At 44.8% G+C, this 18,469-nt stretch overlaps 1 protein-coding gene across 2 annotated transcripts in view; it reads right to left on the reverse strand.

Annotated features, from left to right (window-relative positions):
- Window positions 1-2,362: 2,362 nt before the first annotated feature.
- The window catches only part of LOC143316899 (phosphatidylinositol 4,5-bisphosphate 3-kinase catalytic subunit alpha isoform), a 29,520-nt gene continuing 13,413 nt past the window's right edge, over window positions 2,363-18,469 (reverse strand). The window contains exons 3-29 of one of the 2 annotated variants that reach the window (XM_076724694.1): window positions 16,641-16,744; window positions 16,390-16,552; window positions 15,943-16,152; window positions 15,518-15,585; window positions 14,976-15,104; window positions 14,365-14,418; window positions 14,153-14,262; window positions 13,161-13,302; window positions 12,506-12,591; window positions 12,080-12,185; window positions 11,816-11,968; window positions 11,572-11,703; window positions 11,075-11,199; window positions 10,714-10,795; window positions 10,446-10,610; window positions 9,822-9,925; window positions 9,554-9,653; window positions 7,986-8,057; window positions 5,168-5,274; window positions 4,788-4,909; window positions 4,593-4,671; window positions 4,270-4,440; window positions 3,726-3,843; window positions 3,491-3,642; window positions 3,254-3,402; window positions 2,550-2,720; window positions 2,363-2,394 (exon numbers count right to left, since the gene is read on the reverse strand). In XM_076724694.1, the coding sequence (XP_076580809.1) occupies window positions 2,596-2,720; window positions 3,254-3,402; window positions 3,491-3,642; window positions 3,726-3,843; window positions 4,270-4,440; window positions 4,593-4,671; window positions 4,788-4,909; window positions 5,168-5,274; window positions 7,986-8,057; window positions 9,554-9,653; window positions 9,822-9,925; window positions 10,446-10,610; window positions 10,714-10,795; window positions 11,075-11,199; window positions 11,572-11,703; window positions 11,816-11,968; window positions 12,080-12,185; window positions 12,506-12,591; window positions 13,161-13,302; window positions 14,153-14,262; window positions 14,365-14,418; window positions 14,976-15,104; window positions 15,518-15,585; window positions 15,943-16,152; window positions 16,390-16,552; window positions 16,641-16,744 (3,128 nt within the window). In that variant the 3' untranslated portion in view covers window positions 2,363-2,394; window positions 2,550-2,595. Of the gene's footprint in view, window positions 2,395-2,467; window positions 2,721-3,253; window positions 3,403-3,490; window positions 3,643-3,725; window positions 3,844-4,269; window positions 4,441-4,592; window positions 4,672-4,787; window positions 4,910-5,167; window positions 5,275-7,985; window positions 8,058-9,553; window positions 9,654-9,821; window positions 9,926-10,445; window positions 10,611-10,713; window positions 10,796-11,074; window positions 11,200-11,571; window positions 11,704-11,815; window positions 11,969-12,079; window positions 12,186-12,505; window positions 12,592-13,160; window positions 13,303-14,152; window positions 14,263-14,364; window positions 14,419-14,975; window positions 15,105-15,517; window positions 15,586-15,942; window positions 16,153-16,389; window positions 16,553-16,640; window positions 16,745-18,469 lie in introns of those variants that run through there. The other variant, XM_076724693.1, reaches the window with a different exon arrangement.

Consider the following 18,469-nt stretch of genomic DNA (forward strand, 5'->3'; position numbering starts at 1 on the left):
TGGCTTTGCAGTTTGTTCTCGATCCATCGTCTTCTTGTTCGTAATATTTAGAGAAAAAAACTCTCCTTGAAAAAATCAGGGAGAATTATTAACCAACAGATATCACAAATCAATACTCAAACTTTAGAAACTGATCAAATCAGCTGCCATTCCTGCTAAATACATCACTCATCAATTCATTAGTTTAAAAATATTGATCACATGAAAAAAACATCATATCTGCTCACATCCACATCTTCAGTCACTATGGTAACCAGCACAGTCAATGATGTCATAAATCAATAACTAGATCAGCATGGAGCAGGGTCAGGCCACCTCACAGGTGACACTGATTATGTGTGGGCGGGGCTTGACCTCTGACCTGAGCAGAAACAAACACAAACCTTCACATTAAAATTGGGTGTCATCATCCTTTAACCTGTTTGAATGTAGTGAAGCCCCACCCCTCCTGTTTCACTGGCTGACACAGCCAGGGGTGGAGCTTCCATTGATGCTATGCCAGGTTAAATCTACCCATGATTCATTGTTTCAGTGCAACAGCTAAGCTAACTAAGAACTATGGATTAGAGTGAACCTGCTCAGTAAACAGTGGCTAACACTCTAACAGCTAGCCTAGCATGGTTCATTAGGTACAGTGAACTAGAGGCTAACAAAGACCTGATTCAGCTAACGAGCGGATTGGCTCGGATTGTTGTGGAAAGACTTTGATCCCTGATGAAACTTGATATGTTATTTCCAGACAAATCAGTTAAAAATTAATTTAGATCAGCTCAGAGAATCTATCTCAATGAAATAAATTAAAACTAAAAAAGAATTCTAACTTCAGGCGTTGGTTTAAGAGTTGAGTGTGTCACCAGCTGTGGACGGCGACTTTCAATTTGTAATCAACTGAAAAACATCGACCGATGGCAGTCTGTGGAGGAAGTTTCAGCAGTGAGTGGAGAGCACTTAACATGATGAAGTATGAGGGCGACTGAAGAAAACAATGGAGATTTCCAGGAAAAAATATTTTGAGAATATGGGGGAAAAGTCAAGATTTCTTGAATATATCTGTAATCTCACCTTCAAATCATAATATTCTGAGAGTACAACAATAATCTTATGAGACAAAAATGTAACATTATGAGAAAATAGTTCAATGTTATTTCAAAAATCACAACATTTAAAGAGCAAAGGTACAATTTTATGGGAAAGAAGTCATAAAATCTTTTGAAATGTTCCCAAAACACGGTTGAAGTATTTCTTAAATAAAATAAATGTTAGTTTAGTCTGATGCCGGCATCATGACTCCGCCCACAGCTGGTCAACTCCACCTTCCTATTGGTCAGAATTCCAGATTGTCATGATCAAACTATGCATTAGTTATTGGAGGCTTTATTGCTCTCACAGTGACTACAGTGTTCACTTTGCTGGTTTTAATAAAGTTAGCTTCATTCAAATTATCCCAACAAGCATCAGTGTATAAAGTTAGATTCAAATCTGTTACAGCATTAAAGTCCGTGTTTAGAGCAGCTAGCAGAGCTAACAGGCTAACTGTAGCACCGACTGGAAGACATTTGTGATATCACCATCACAATCATCATCATCGTCGTCGTCACTGATGTCATCTTTTCCCAGCATGCCTTTGGCATCCTCAACCAACCCACTGAGTTGTGAACCTGAGATTCTTGTTGCTATGACAACCACCCCACAAACACATTGTTGCGATGCTAAAATCTACAACAGGGAACCTCATTGGCCTGCAAGGCAACTAAAAAATCCCCCAAATTAACTCAGAAATACCAAAAAAAAAAATAAAAAAAATCAGCAAATTCTTTTTAAATCACGACTGTCTGGTTCACGGTCAGTGAACGCATCACGTACAAAGTATTCACACTATTCATAACATGCATCATGGCGACCGCCAGCAAAAGGAAATTAGATGCAGAGTGTCTAAGAGAAACAGCTTCGCTGAAGTAAAAGACAAAGCGGTGAGTCTCAGTTTGTGAGGACGAGCTCACAGTGATGAAAAAGGTCAAACTCAAGATCATCACAGCTGCAAAGAGCCGAAGGACAAATGAGCGTGGATAAATTCTCTGACGGAGGCGGACTGACCTAAACCTGAAAAACCAGCTACAAGCATCATCATCGTCACCTTCATCATCACCACCATCTGATACCAGAGAGAACCAGCTCCAGCCATCGCAGACGTTAGTGTGATCGATGTGTTCCTTGATTTAGTTTGGCCCTCGAACGATGTTAGAACAGTTGAAAACAGAAAAGGTTCCCCACCCAAGCCTAACAATCACACACCTTCATCATCATCGTCATCGTCATCGTCATCATCATCATCATCATCATCATCATCATCATCATCATCGTCATCCTCACAGAATAGTGCAGTAGACACACACACTGTGTGTGTGTGTGTTTGTGTGAGAGAGAGAGAAATAAATACAAAATAAATAAACAAGTGTATATATCAGTGATTGTATATATATATACTGTATATATAAATATATATACTGTATATATAGATATATATCTTGTATATATAGATATATACGTACTGGACTTGCTGGAGTTACTGTATGTGTTATATGTAATGTGTATATATCAGTGTTCGTTGGGCATGTGTCTGATGGTGTGGAAGATCCAGTCCATCTTGGTGCTCCAGCCTCCGTGATGAGCATCGTTCATCTGTTTGGTGAAATACTCCAGCGCCTCCTGCTGGCTCTTCTCTGAGAGACAGACAGGTTCAACTTTTAGTTAAATTCTGTTTTAGTATCTCTCACTCTTTTTTTAGTCAACAAATATTTTTGAACACCTTTCTTATACACTTTTATTCAGTTCTTCTTGCCTTTTGCCTTGAAGAAAAGCTTTTCATGATTCAGAGAGTTTGATATTAAATCCTAATTCCATTTTAATTATTTTTCCTCAGTTTTTGTAATGTTTTAGGTTTAGTTGCTGTTTATTTGGATGAAGTTTTGTTTATGTGATAAAAAGGCCATCCCTTCTTGGAAGAGCAGCATGGAAAAGACACTTGGACTTTCTGGAATTACCCCCATCCAATTATCAAGGGGAATGGGGCGGTCAACCAAAGGAAAAGATAATTTAGGGGTCCAGGGAAGGATTGAAAGTTGTAAATGAAAATGTAAAGATTTGCTTTTCCAAATAAAAACAAAAAACATCAAAAAAAAGAAAAAGGCCATCCCCTGTCTTTCAGCCTCACTCTCTCTACCTGTCTGTCTCCCTCTCTACCTGTCTGTCTTACCCAGAGCCAGGGTTTTCCTCAGGTAGGCGATGTCATCGAAGCTCTGAAGTTCAGGCATGCCGCAACCCAGCAGGAGTGAGAACAGGTTGATGAAGAGGCTGGCGTGCTGACGGATGGCAAGGTAGGCTTTGTAACACATCTCCTGGAACCTTTCACACAGATGTGTAAACAGACAGTGAGACAGGCAGAAAGTGAGACAGGAAGACCACCATTAAGCAGGTGAGGTGCTGGTGAGACCTGTCAAACTCCTTGGTCTTGGTTGACTCCTGGACTCCTTTACTAATAACGATGAGGAAGTCCTGAGTCAGAACGAAGGGAACTCGCTCCCTCTTGTAGCCAAACTTCTTCTTCTTGTGATCCAGGAAGTGACCAAAGTCGATGTGAAACAGCTGGAGGAAGAGGAGGAGGAGAGTTAAGAGTTAAGCCAGAGTTTGGACGAAACAGTTTGAGGACCTGTGGAGGACCGGCTCACCTGTCCATTCTCCTTCACCATGATGTTGGAGTTGTGTCGGTCTCCGATTCCTAGGATAAATGTTGCTACGCAGTAACCTGCACAGGACCTGGTGAACAGGTCGATGGCTCTGTCATACCTGAGAGACAGACAGGAAATGAGACAGACAATCAGTTGAACCGAGAGAGAGATGGAGTCCGTAGTTGATCAGCGGTTGAGCAGTTTCGGTGGATATAAATATTCAGTACATGTGCACCACATTAATTAGTATGAAGCATTTTCTAAATTCAGATTTGCTCACCTAATATGCATGTTGTGGTAAATTTGCCCAAATCTCAGGCATCCAAATTTTATGAATATCTATTGTAATTGTAAAATAAATAAATAAATAAATTGTTACAACTACTAATGCCTCGATTTATAACTATTTAATATTGTGATAAAATTAATCCGTGTGGCTTTACAGTAACATTGACTGACAAATGTTATTAGTGTTATTAGTGATTTAACCCCACTGACAAGCAGACAAACAGACAGGTATTCAGACAGACAGACAGGTACTGACGCCTCTCCTCTGTTCTTGTCTTTGATCCAGTGGTGCAGTGTGTTGGAGTTGAACTGCAGCGCCCCCTTCAGACCTCCTTTACACTGAATCTGCATGATGGTGAAACTGTTCTTCACCACCTCAATCAGACCCACACAGTCCCCGATGGACAGGCAGCCATATGGCAGCATGCTGATACACACACACACACACACACACATACATACATACACATACACACACACACACACACACACATACATACACATACACACACACACACACAGTTAGCCAGGTGTGATGAAGTCACAGCAGCAGTTACTGATGATGTCACAGGTCCTCACCGCAGGTCCAGGCCCTGGTTCTGCCAGATGTTCTCCATGATCTTAATGATCTGCAGAGTCAGCATGTCCTGACGCAGGTCTGCAACACACACAGGTTACACACTACATTATCACAATCCCTGTGCAAACTTCTCCTCTTAGCATCGGTGCATTCTCCACCGGAGCCAGTGTTGTGGTTAGCGCTGAGCTAGCTACCGTCCCCGTTCTTGAAGATGATCTCGTTGTTGGAGAATAGCAGCTCAGACATGATGTCCGGGTTCTCCCAGTTCAACCACAGGGGGCGCTTCGCCGAGGACATGATCCTGCACTCCTCCAGCCTGAAAACACAAACACACACACACACACACACACACACACACACACACACACACTGAGCTCCACTTATCTTTATTTCAGCTAATTTTACTTTGCTTCCCTTAATCCTGCATTCCTCCAGTCTCAAGGCACACACGGGGTTTGAGTTAGCCGGTGAACATGGTTCAGTTTGTTAGTTAGTTAGCCTGGTAGCTCGTTAGTCAGTTAGTTAGTAGGTTAGCTCACTAGTTAGCTAGCTAGCTAGTTTGTCAGTTAGTCACCTGAGGTGTCCCAGCTGGTGAACAGGGTTCAGAGGAGAGATGAATCCCTGCAGAGCTTCCATGTAATCTGGACGAGACATGTGTTCAACCAGGAATTTCATCTGAGTCTGACAACCAGCAGAGCAACACGTCATTATGAACCATTTAAAACACAGAAACACATCACAATGAACCACAGTGCAGTCACACCTTTACAAACGTCTAACATTTTAAGGGCCAGTGTGTAGGATTTAATGGCATCTAGTGGTGAGGTTGCAGATTGCAACCATCTGAATACCCCTCTCCTCACCTGTCCTTTTCGGTGTGTAGAACCTGTGGTGGCCATGAAACATGCTAAAATTACAACAGGCTCTCTCTAGAGCCCGTGTTACATTTGTCCATTCAGGGCTACTGCTGTAACATGATGGTGCAACATGGTGGATTCCATGGAAAAAGACCTGTTAGACCTATTAATGCCACAGCGGAAATTTGTCAGAGCAGCAAAGGGGATAGTACAATAGTAAGAAGTATCAGCAAAAGAAGTACACTGAGCTGCTGTACCTCTCCTTCACACACCACAAGTGAAGCAGCCTGTCACTGAAGGAGCTGCCTAGTAATGTCGGGGTGTTCATCATGAGGTCAGACATGTTCTCCATCAGGGATGATAACTTAGCCATCGTCCTCCTTCCTCACAACACCTCCCGTGGGTGGAGGAGGCATCCCAGGAAAGAGCTGGTCGCATGATACAGTCTGTTAAGTATCTTCCTGTCAGCAGTCGAGATGCTGCTGCCCCAGCAGACCACTCCAAAGATGGCTGGTGCTGCTACAGAGTCAAAAAGGTCCTGAGGAGTGAAACCTACACTCCCCTGCATTGATCTGGAGGTTGTTCTGTTGGCACCAATCCCTGGGTCAGTCCTCTGTACTCCCTCTTGATCCCAGCTGTGATGAGGCAGACAACAGAGTTGTCAGAGAACTTTTGAAGGTGAGTGTTAGCTGAATTGTGTATGACGTCTACACTGTAGAGGGTGAAGAGGAAGGGAGTCAACACTGTTCCCTGCAGGGCCCCCACACTCCAGACGGAAGTGTCAGGCTCACTGTCCTGTATCATCACATACTGAGGTCGGTTGGTCAGGCAGTCCATGATCCATCCTCCAATATGGTTTTCAACCACTGTGCAGTCCACTTGTCCCTCAGAAGTGTGGACTATGTGGTGCTGAAGGCACAGGAGAAATCAAAGAACATGATTCTCACAGTGCTCCAGCCTTTTCCAGCTGAGACAGGGATCCATGTAGGTTGACATGACAGCATCATCCACCCCAATGCCAGCATGTAACATATTGAGTGAATGTGGGCAGAGTGGAAGACAGGGAGGCATGATTAAAGTCACCAGAAATAAGACAGAGGATATGCAGGTGTTGTGTCTGCAGATTGTAACTGAGTGGATGACATCACACATCGCCTTAGCATTTGCAGAGGGAGAATATACATCACTGTCACGATAACGTGCAAGAATTCCCTCGGTAGCGTGACGGCTGTGGTCTCGGGTCAGTGTTCTCCTTTCTTTTCTCCCATGTCTGATACTGCGCTTTGTTTTTTCCCACTCTCACTCAGCAGGAGGGAGCGGGAGAGAGGTGGACCGATCTACTCGGAGCAGACTCATGATCCACGCCTGCACCTCATCAGCCATTAACTCAGCTACTTAAGCCACCTCATGCGCCACTCCTGTGCCGGACTATTCTCCTGGTTTCATGTCGTATGGAGCTCTCCAGATAGATCGCTCGTCTCTCGTCTCGCCTCTCCTGTGTGCTATTTCTGATTATCAGTTCTCGTCACTGTGAGTTTTGTCATAGTCACCTTTAGTTTATAGTTAGTAGACAGTCTCCTGGTTGTCTGGTGAGTTTTCAGTTACGTTGTTTTGGTACTTTTGCTCTTTTGACTTTTTCCCTTTTTTCCCGTCTAACAGTGATTTTCAGTTTCGCTCGCTGATTAGCGTCTATCCCTGGTTCAGGTGGTTTTTTGTTTGTGCTTTTGAAAAAGAATAAACCTTGGTTCTGGTACGCCTCTGCTCCTGGGTCCTGGAATTCCTTTTTCTCCAGCCATAACAGGTAGGTCGTATGGCCTCACTGTTAACAGCTCAATGTTCTTACTGCAGAGCTGCTCTTTAATCATGATGTGCCAAGAGTTACTCCATATCTCATTAACAAAAACTACCAGCCCTCCTCCCTTCTTCTTACCGCTCTCCTTTGTTCTGTCTGCCTGCATCACCTGGAAACTATCCAATAACGTGTTTGCATCTAGATTGTCCCTAAACAACATAATGGTACACCATCAAGAGGAGGACTGGTTTGTAACATCTGATCCTAATGTGGTGCAGCATCTCCACTTCTTCCTCCTCAGCCCCCAGGGCATCTGGTCTCTCCCCTGGTGGCCATAGTGTTCCAGAGTGCTATCAGTTGATCCCTGCTGTAAACAATGGGTCCATGGCTCCGCTCGGGATCCCTGCATGCAGTTGTAATGGAAATACTCCGAGAAAGACCAGGGAAAGCTCAATGAATTAAGAAACCACAGTTACAAGTTAAAAAGAGTAACTGCAAGACTAAAGTATTTAAAGAACATATTACATTAAAGAGGGTAGATGAGAAAGCTCAGGGGTGAACGAAAGCTACTGCAACAGGGCACTCACGTGGTGCAGGATGACATAAAACAATGAAAACATACTTGAATATCATATTCCATTTCCATCACATTCTGCCAACAGATCACCCAAAATCTTACACACTGGAACTTTAAATTAACAGACACAAGACACAACTTTAAAAAAATGTTTGAGGTTTCATACTTTCTGAGTTTCATCCTTCTTCTCTTGTTTCAGTGTGTCAGTCAGATTCACCAGTTTATCCATGGCCTCCACCTACACACACACACACACACACACACACACACACACACACACACACACACACACACAGAGTTGTATTACTGGTTAAAGTATGACTTAACTGAAGTTATAGTACTTGTCCCTAAATTCCTTAGAAACTCACTGTCTGATGACACACAGTACTGTGTAAAAGTTTTAGGTAGGTGTGAAAAAATGCTGCGAACTAAGAATGCTTTCAAAAATATAAATAATTGATTATTTTTATCTACAAAATGCAAAGTGAGCAAACAAAAGAAAAATCTAAGTCAAATCAAAGCTGCCTTCAAACCAGCATCAGTTCTTATATGCACACAGGTGTATGATCAACTAATCATACCAAACGGGTGCTAATGATCATCAATTTCACATGTAGGTTGAAACACAGTCATTAAGTCATATGTAGGAGGCTTAAAACTGGGTGAGGAACAGCCAAACTCTGATACCAAAGCCCCGTTTACACATACAGGAATATTTTGAAAAACGGAGACATTTCCCTTCGTTTGTGCCCTTCGTTTACATACAAACGGAGAATTCGCCTCTGAAAACGATGCATTCTAAAAACTCCGGCCAGAGTGGAGATTTTGGAAAACTCTGGTTGCACGTTTGCATGTAAACGGAGAAAAACGGAGAAAAACAGAGTTTTAGGTAGCTGACATTATATGCCAGAACTTGCACCTGCGCCAAAAGTGCGACCTATGTTTCCATTTCATTTGGCTGTGGTGATCATGGATGCATTCAGAGCAGCAGTTGCATTTATGTTGGTGCAAACCCTTTTCGTATGTTTGCATTTGAAACTACAGCTGTTCTATTACATCGAGGAGCAGAGACGAATGAGTGCTCGGAGGTCAGCAATTTTGCAGCCCCCCCACTCCAACACGAAGAGCCAGTCCGCGTCACCGGCAGCGTCGACGGCATACACACACGGGTTAGTGTAAACGAAAAGTTTTCTGAAAACGCACACGTGTGCACGCAGTTATTTTTGAAAACGGAGAGGGTGAAATGTCTGTTCATGAAAATAGCCGGGTACATGTAAACGTAGTGCAAGGTGACATTGTGGAAGACAGCTTCATGCCACAGGTCATACACCACGGCAAGACTGAGTACAGCAACAAGACACAAGGTAGTTATACTGCATGAGCAAGGTGTCTCCCAGACATGCTTTCATGTCCTACAAAGGCATGTTACTACCTTAGTTTCTTCGAGTCTTTGTGCTTTGTCATCTCGCAGGTTCCCATTGATAGTGGCTGAACCTGGATTGTGCATTATAGTTATATCTCCTGCCTTGGTCCTGCCAGTTGTTGGGTCTCTGTAGATAAAGAGTTTAGTCTGTTCCAGCTCTATATGGAGAGTGTCCTGAGACACCTTCTGTTGTGATTTGGCATTATATAAGTAAAATTGAATTAAATTGAATGACAAAGGGCCACTAGATGGCAGCAGCTTCACATTAATGCACAAACCCAGTCAGTCTGTTCAGGCGTTTCAGAGCTCACCTGTCTGTTCAGGTGTTTCAGATACATGCCACAGGCTCTGCAGAAAGCCTCCAGAAGCAGACCGAACCGACGGGACACCGTCTTATTGTGCATCTCTGACCTGAGAACAGTGTTTCTGTTAGTTTGAACACAAAATTAACGAGATTATCGAGGACTGGTAAATCTTTATTTCTTGGTGATCCAGTGAGAAGCTAACAGAGATTACAAAAAGATAAACTCTGCAGCTCTTGGTGAACTGTTCCTCTATTCTATATGTCATGTTTCTCACTTGAGATGCCAGAAGAAGAAGTGTCCTATCCTCTGATTGGTCAGAGCTTTCTTGATCAGGAAACGAGCCAGTGGATTGTCCAGGTACATCTCATACTTTAACACCTGAAAATACACAATTGAGATTCTCAATTTCAATTTGCTTCATTGGCATCATCTGTAAAGACAAATCAAATAAAACAGTGGGCAAAGAAAAATGAAACTCGTTATATAAGAACAGAATTATGAAGTGCAAACATTTAAGATCATTATAGATCTTGTGTATGTTAATGTGTTCTTCAGATTATTAAAGAGTTACGCCAGAAGCTCCATTTATATTAATTTTAAACATAACACAAACTAACACAACAGGTGGAATTAGTGAGTAATATTTCGCCAGATTACAGTTTTATTACAGTTTCTGAACTGATAATTTAAAGCTTCTTGATGCATTTATCTCAACCTTTACATAGTTATATAAGGCATTTTAGGCGTTTTCTCAAAGTTTAATAAGATTTTTCTTTCTGTTTTTCTGCTTTTCACTTCTTTTATGTTCAAACTTGGCTTGTTGTAAAACATGCCTGTATTATCAGGTGAAATGTCCCAGTTCCAGGTGATTAACAAGGAGGTGAGGGTGTAAACGCACCTGTACAAGTTGCAGCAGGTACTGTGACAGCTTGTCATCCGTCAGACCTTGCACCAGGCAGCGCAGAGCGAACTCTCGGACCATTGGATCAGGAAAGTTACAGTCCAACAATTCCAGAGCCGATTCAGGCTCCATGAGAGGCCACTCCTTCAACAAACAGTACATCTGAGGAAGAGGGGGATGAGGAGGAGGAAGAGGAGATGGACAGATGGCTGATAAACTGAAACACATAAAGAAACCATCTTGACTGTGACAATGTGTTTTGTACCTGGCACACTTCGTCTCTGGAGTTCCATTTAACAGACAAAAGCAGCTTAGGAAGAGACTCTGGAATGTTTACACAGTAATGTCTGCAGAGAGAGAGACAGGTAGACAAAGAGACAGGCAGAGACAAAGAGATGATACAGACAAAGAGACAGGTTGAGACAAAGAGACAATAAAATAAAAGACAGAGACAGGTTAAAGACAGATAAAGACAGGTAGACAAAAAGCTAAAGACCAGCATAGACACTTAAACAGAGACGGGTCAGTTAATCAGTTGTTGCTCTAAAAGTCCATCTCTTTGTATAAACTGTCCACATTAAGCCACCCCCCTCACCTGTGTGTCCACATTAAGCCCCACCCCTCACCTGTGTCTCCACAGGAAGTCTTTCTCCTGCTCTGAAAGCTCATAGAGAGGATCTCTGGAGCACAGAGAACGAAGCTGCTCTGCATCAGCTGGAGAAACACTGCTGTCACAGGCCAGACGGGTGCTCTGAGACAGAGAGACATGTAGAGAGAGACAGAAAGGTAGAGAGAGACGGGGGAGAAGGGAGGAAAGAGAGACAAGGAGGAACAGAGGCGGGTGAGGAAGAAGTACACCAGTCCGTGGCAGTAGTTCTATATACTCGGTGTATGTATGTGCAGTATATTACCAGTCCGTGGCAGTAGTTCTATATACTCGGTGTATGTATGTGCAGTATATTACCAGTCCGTGGCAGTAGTTCTATATACTCGGTGTATGTATGTGCAGTATATTACCAGTCCGTGGCAGTAGTTCTATATACTCGGTGTATGTATGTGCAGTATATTACCAGTCCGTGGCAGTAGTTCTATATACTCGGTGTATGTATGTGCAGTATATTACCAGTCCGTGGCAGTAGTTGTAGCCCAGCTCTCTGCTGATGGTCCAATTAGCGTGTTCTTCTATCTGCTGCTCATCAGGAAACACAACAGTCTGATTAAACCAGGAGAACTCCAGCTCCACACAGGGAGTCTCCTGCAGACAATGAGACCATCAATCAGTCATTTGATCATCTGATAAATATGTTGTCTTCATTGTGACAGACAGGGTGACAGACAGACAGGTAGATATAGTAGGTGTTGTGTACCTTGTTGGGATTAGAACCAGCAACTCCGATGGGATTCAAGAGGTCTTCAAGGCCATGAGGGACCGGCCAAAGACTGAGAGCCACTTTACCAGAAACCAGAATGTCTGTATAGTCAAAAAAATTAACATTGCCCCAGGCCAGAGGACAGTGCTCCTGACAAACGGGTGGAGAGACAGACAGACAGACAGACAGAGAGTTTGACTTCGACATTCTTTCATTGATTCCTTTCTGTGTGTCTGTATCCTGGTCTCCTTTCTTTCCTACCTCCTTGGCTCCTTTCCTTCCCTTCACGGAGCAGATAGACAGGCAGAGTCTGGCTGAGCGAGGGAGGTCAGCCAGGTAGATGTCATAGGTCAGCCACTCATTCCACCTGGACACAGACGGACACACAGACAGGTATGGAGACAGAGACAGGTAGACCAATAAGACAGAAAAGCAGCAAGACAGATATTGAGACATAAACCGGTAGAGAAAGAGAGACAGGTGGTAAAAAAGACATGAAGGTAGTCAGAGAGACAAGAAAATGAAGGAGACAGAGAAGGAGACAAAGTTTAGTTTCCAACAGTGGTTACCTGTCACCCCTAACCCCTAACCCTGGATGCTTCAGTGTGTGTGTGTGTTCAGTGTGTGTTCAGTGTGTGTGTGTGTTCAGTGTGTGATCAGTGTGTATATTGACTGTGTGCATGTTACCTTGGGTTGGAGCAGGGGACTCTCTGTGTATTGACGTTGTCACAAAGTGGTTCTCCACCGTGATAAATACCTGTCCTCACATAGATCTACATGCATGCATGTACACATACACACACACACGCACACACACACACATATACACACACTCACACACACACACACACACACACACACACACACACACGTTTGAACCCTTACACACTCATGTTAATACACCATTACAGGCAGGTATCAGGTGTGTAAGCCAGGTTGAACTCTAGAATCCACACACCTGAAAACACTGACAGCAGCTCAGGTGATTACACTTCAACACCTGTACGCCTGTATTGTTAAAAAACCTTAACCTCACCTTCAGACTACTGCAGTGATTTTAAAATGTGAAATTTTCCTTATGAGATCACAAAGAGACGCAAAACAAGGGAACATAAAAATACCACAATAGCTTCAGAACAACTACAAATCTGTCGATGGTTGACTGGACAGTACTGCCTCTCATTCACGTGTTCAAGCTCACATTCACACATCAATACCATGCAAGGCACTGGCCTGTCCATCAGGCCTTCTGTCCACATGACGAGGTCTTTCTTAACGACACTTTGACAAGTGGACAGAAGAGCCAGAGATTGACGGACCTCCAGAACACAGACAGACAAACCTTGTCGATGTCTCTGATGTTGACATTGACATAGGTGGCGCAGAGCAGTCGGACCCTCAGCAGAGTGTTGAAGGCCCACAGGGAGCGAGGAGGAGAACCATCACCTCCTCCTGGACAGGGAGACGGCTGAGGAGTTCGACGACTGAAACACAAGCAAAAATCATCCTCTACCTGGCTACAGTACACCTGTACATGCTCGAGATTGGCTGTGATACGTGTTAGTGATACTAATTGGCTGTTGTACTGTTACGATCCTACAGATCTGTTCTATCCCTAATGTGTCTTTTTCCTGTTCCCCAGTGTTATTGCTGCCTGTCTGTTCTCCTCTGTCTGTCTAGCTCAGTGTTTCTTAATTCCGGTCCTCGGGGACCCCAGCCCTGCATGTTTTAGAGGTTTCCCTCCTCCACCACACCTGATTCAAATGATCATCTTGTCATCAAGGTCTACAGCGGTTTGATAACGAGCCACTCATTTGAATCAGGTGTGTTGAAGCAGGAAACATCTAAAACATGCAGGGCGGGGGTCCCCGAGGACCGGAATTAAGAAACACTGGTCTAACTGGGTGTTCACCTACACCCAGCCAGCTCCGCCTCCTCAGGTGCACACCTGACACGCATGATCCTGCTTAAGGCACAGGATAAAATGGGAGCACTCTCTCCGACCTGTGCCAGACTGTCCTGAATCCCTGGCGGTGTCTTTGTTCGTGCATTGTGAGTACTAGGCTACACTATCTCCTCTCCCTGTGAGTTGCTAATGTTAACTGTTTTTGGACTGCCACTTAAAGTGTGCTTTCAGTGTCTCCTGCCTCGTCAGTGTATGCCTTGCCTCAAACCTGCTTCGTTGGAGCTTCCTTTGTTTCTCCCCACTCCTTTAGAGTGCGTTTTCTGTTTCACCCATTGTGTTAAAAATAAATTGTGCTATTTTTTATATCTCTGTCTCTGGTCTGCATCTTTGGGTCCTAACTAAATTCTCATGCGTAAGCCTACACGTACCTGTATGAAGGCGTGACAAAGCCCGAGGCAGGTAGCTGAGAGTAGAGACTGTCTTTGGAGACCAGCATCAAGTGAGGAAGACGACCCACTATGATACAGGAGCGGATATACTGCAGAGGGATAGATGGAGGTTAGACAGGTAGAGACAATGTGACAGGGTGTACTAAAGAGCCTGTCGCTGAAGGCTTGTGTTTTCAGAGTGAAGTTGTTACCTTGTACTGACTGAGAGGATACTTTTCCAACAGGTACTCATCACAGCCACACACCTGACAGGTAGACAAACAGATAACCGAGTCAAGCTGGTGTACCCACAGATGTACTGTTCCTGGTACTCCGAGACACAGGCAGACAGGTAGACAGACAGACAGACAGACAGACAGACAGGTGAGTCTTACACACAGATGTACCTTCAAGATGCACTTTCATTGGTACTCCAGGACAAAGACAGATCAGTGAGTAAGACAGACAGGTGAGACCTACAGACAGGTGTACCTTCAGGATGTACTGTCCCCGGTACTCCTGGACACAGACAGACAGACAGATGACAGACAGACAGGCAAGACAGACAGAGGTGAGTCAGAAACACAGGTGTACCTTCAAGACGTACTGTCCCTGGTACTCCTAGACACAGACAGATTGGTGAGACAGACACAGAGGTGAGACAGATATACAGGTGAGACAGACAGACAAGTATACCTTCAGGATGTACTAATCCTGGTACACAGGCAGACAGGTGTACCTTCAGGATGTGCTGTCCCTGGTACTTCTGGACGCAGACAGACAGGTGACACAGACAGACAGACATACAGACATACAGGTGTACCTTCAGGATGTACTGTCCCTGGTACTCCTGGACACAGAGGTGGAGCTGTTGAGGTGAGAGGTGCATGGATCGGCTTTTCTTCCTGATGGACTCTGCTATAAGCTGCTCAGGTAAACTCTCATGACTCACCTGTACACAAACACAAAGAACAGATCATACCTTGATGTTTGTTTTTGCTACAGTCAGGGGAACATTTCTCCAAATCTTGGTGACTGACATAGATCTTCAATTTCCCTCTCAGATTGACAGGTAGATTTCTTATTTTGTTTGATCTCTTCAGTGATTTTCATACATCAAAGACAACTGTGTGTAGTTAGCAGTTGTCTGAGTACTTAGTGCTTACTGTGTGTGGTTTGTAGTTACTCTGTGCAATTTGAAAGCACAAATTCCTAGTACAGCAATTCCCAGTCAGTACGAGAACTGCTGACACTGCAGGTCCACAAAATTCTGAGAACCTTAAAGGGTGAATGTGCAAAAAGTTTCAGCTCCAACACATCATTCACCTAACAGCATGAATGTGATATGAACCAACACAGCTTTACCTTCAGGGTGTATTTCTGCTTAGAGTTCGATGGAGACACAATTACCCAGATGGTCACGATCAACCTCCCTGCAAGTACAGAGAGACAGACAGGTGAAGGAGACAGGGAGACAGGTATAGAGACAGGTATGGAGAGAAAGTTACAGAGAGAGTTACAGAGAGACAGACAGGCACAGAGACAGGTATACCACAGATATAGACAGCGAGACAGGTATTGAGACAGGTACAGATGGAGGGACAGGTCCAGACAGAGAGATGTACAAACAGAGAGACAGGTAGAGCATCGTCTTACTTTGGTTGATTATGCAAAAGATATGCTAATGCTAGTAATAAAAATGTTTTCTTCCCTCCCAGTTTCCCAGAATTCACAGTTTCCTTCAGAACGGCACACCTGGAGGCCGCCTACTGATCAAACAGGCTAAATACCTTTGTCCAGCTTGCTGTAGATGTGTTGTGGGAGTTGGGGGCTGGATTCCACATTAGGGGGGTAAACGTAGAGCGCCTGACTGTGGGCCCCTCCTGCCTCCCTCTCCTCCATGGCCTCTCTGCAAACGCTCAGTATGGAGCGGCGGAAGTCCTGAACCTCCGGGTCCTTCATCATCTCAAACTCACAGACCGGCATTCCGATGGCAAACCCTGCACAGACGTGAGCTTTAAGTCTGAGCGTGAGGGAGAAGGAGGATGGGGGAGATGGTCTGACCCTGCTTTGGAACCAGTTTAACCAGCTTTGGTCTTGTATTGGGACCAGTTACTCCTCTTCATCACTATAATTGCTTGGACGAGTTTGGTGAGTGCCATTAATGACGTGATCTTTTATTAGACAGTGTCTGGCTGATGCTGGATGATGAGATATTGTGTGGACGTGTGTGTTACCTATCTCTCGGTTCAGGATCTTCTCCTCCCGGTTGCCGAGTGGCTCGATGACCTTCAGGATCGGGTGAAAAAGTCGGAGGTCACACAGCCGCCTCGTTTCATCATAAAACTCCTCCCTCTCCGCCTCCTGGGTCACGCCCACAAAGATGTAACACGACTCCTCCTGACCAATCAGAGACCAATTATTACCGCTGTTACTCCTGGTAATAACAGATGCAAGCGGCAGGGTCAAAGGTCAAAGAGTGATGCACCTGCAGCAGGTGGTACAGCGGGTGCTTCTTGGCCTCAGTGAAGAGCTGCTGTTTGATGCTGATGAGAGGAGTTTCTCTGAGACACTCCAGACTCACCATCATCCCTGGAAGACATGGACACACAATGAGAGAAAAGAACAGGACAGAACAGAATACTGACCAGGACAGAGCACGACAGGACAGGACAGAACAGAATACAGAAGAGGACAGGACAGGACAAAGAACAGATGGCAGTTGTGGACAGACAAGACCAGGACAGAACAGAACAGGACAAGACAGGTCAGAGCATAGAACAGATGACAGAAGAGGCCAAACCAGACCAGGACAAAACAGAATATGGAACAGAATACAGAACATGACAGCACAGAACAGGACAGACCAGACCAGGACAGACCAGAACAGGGCAGAACAGAACAGAACACAGAACTCAGGGTTTCCCCCAGTGCTTTATAGGCTTTCTTGCCCCTTCTTATAGGTTTTTTATGCACCAGAAACAGTGATACCAAAGATGGTATATAGAGCTTTTAAACACATCTGGTGATACGATTGAAAGCGCAATGGCAACATCCTATGGTCGATACGTGAACACGTAGGGGGTGAGAGGTCAGGTGTATTTTCCATCACCTGAACCCCAAAACCACTGCCTGTCTCTACCTGTCTACACGCTAACAATTTTTACGCAACATGTCATGGAGAAAGGGTCAAAAAAGTTGGACACATTCTTTTTCTGAAGTTGGAGGAGCACTGGCGGAGATGATGAGCCCGCTCGTTCACCCCCAGGCCAAGGGGAGGGCATCCCCGGCTGAGCCACGGCTCGATGATGAGGCAGAGCCAGTGCGAGTTAGCATAGATGTTAGCACGTCATCAGAGCAGCCTTCTGCGAGCCGCGATGGTAAACATCGAACTAGCAGATTTAATCCAAAGTGGTTAGCTGACCCTAAATATAGCGGATGGCTCTACAAGACCGAGTATGGTAAGCATGTTTTGTACTATATTAAAATATTAACAATATTATTGTGGCGAGCCATGTGAAAGAAGGCGTCTGGAGACAGAGAAGTCACATTAATGGCAAATCCCGTGCCTCATACACCGCACGACTCCAGGTAGATGCCGTTTATTTGCATTCAACAAAAACAATGTAAACACAAACATTAACTGAAGCCTTCACTCTACATGCCAGTCACAGTCATGGTGGCACAATGTAAAACAACCACGATGGTATTCCCCAACACACGACATGGAAATAGTAACCAGAAAACAACATTATAACACATGAACATTAAACAACGACAGTCAATGAACACTGAACATAACCACTCCCATAAGTCTTTGCACTAACAAATGCGCAAGCTAGCTAAACAACACCAGCATGTCCTCCCATCGCTACATAGCCCCCACCTGAGGGGTTAATCGCCCCCGACAACCCCATCACCCAACACAAAGTCCCGCAAATGTCCAGGACGCTGTCGCTGGCGAACAGGCCGCCTGGGACTCCCCGGAGGTGTATCTGGGAGAGGATCATGCTGGTCTGGGCATGAGGAGTTGCTTCTGTTTGTCTCTCCAACAACAGGTGGAGCAAGGGGGCGATATGGCGAGAGTCTGTCCTGGTGCAGCACCACCAAACGTCCGGTGCCAGGCATGCGTACCCGGTACACCACCGCAGACAGCCGGCTCACTACCTCGCCAGGCCCTTGCCAGTGACTGTGCAGCTTGGGGGAAACTCCCTTCTTGCGGACCGGGCAGTATACCCACACTTGGTCCCCTGACGTGAAGGCCTGTCCCCGGCATCGTGTGTCATAGGCCCTCTTTTGTCGCAGTCCAGCGTTGGC

The sequence above is a fragment of the Chaetodon auriga genome, chromosome 24, assembly GCF_051107435.1.
Source record: "Chaetodon auriga isolate fChaAug3 chromosome 24, fChaAug3.hap1, whole genome shotgun sequence".
In the NCBI taxonomy this organism is placed as follows: Eukaryota; Metazoa; Chordata; class Actinopteri; order Chaetodontiformes; family Chaetodontidae; genus Chaetodon; species Chaetodon auriga.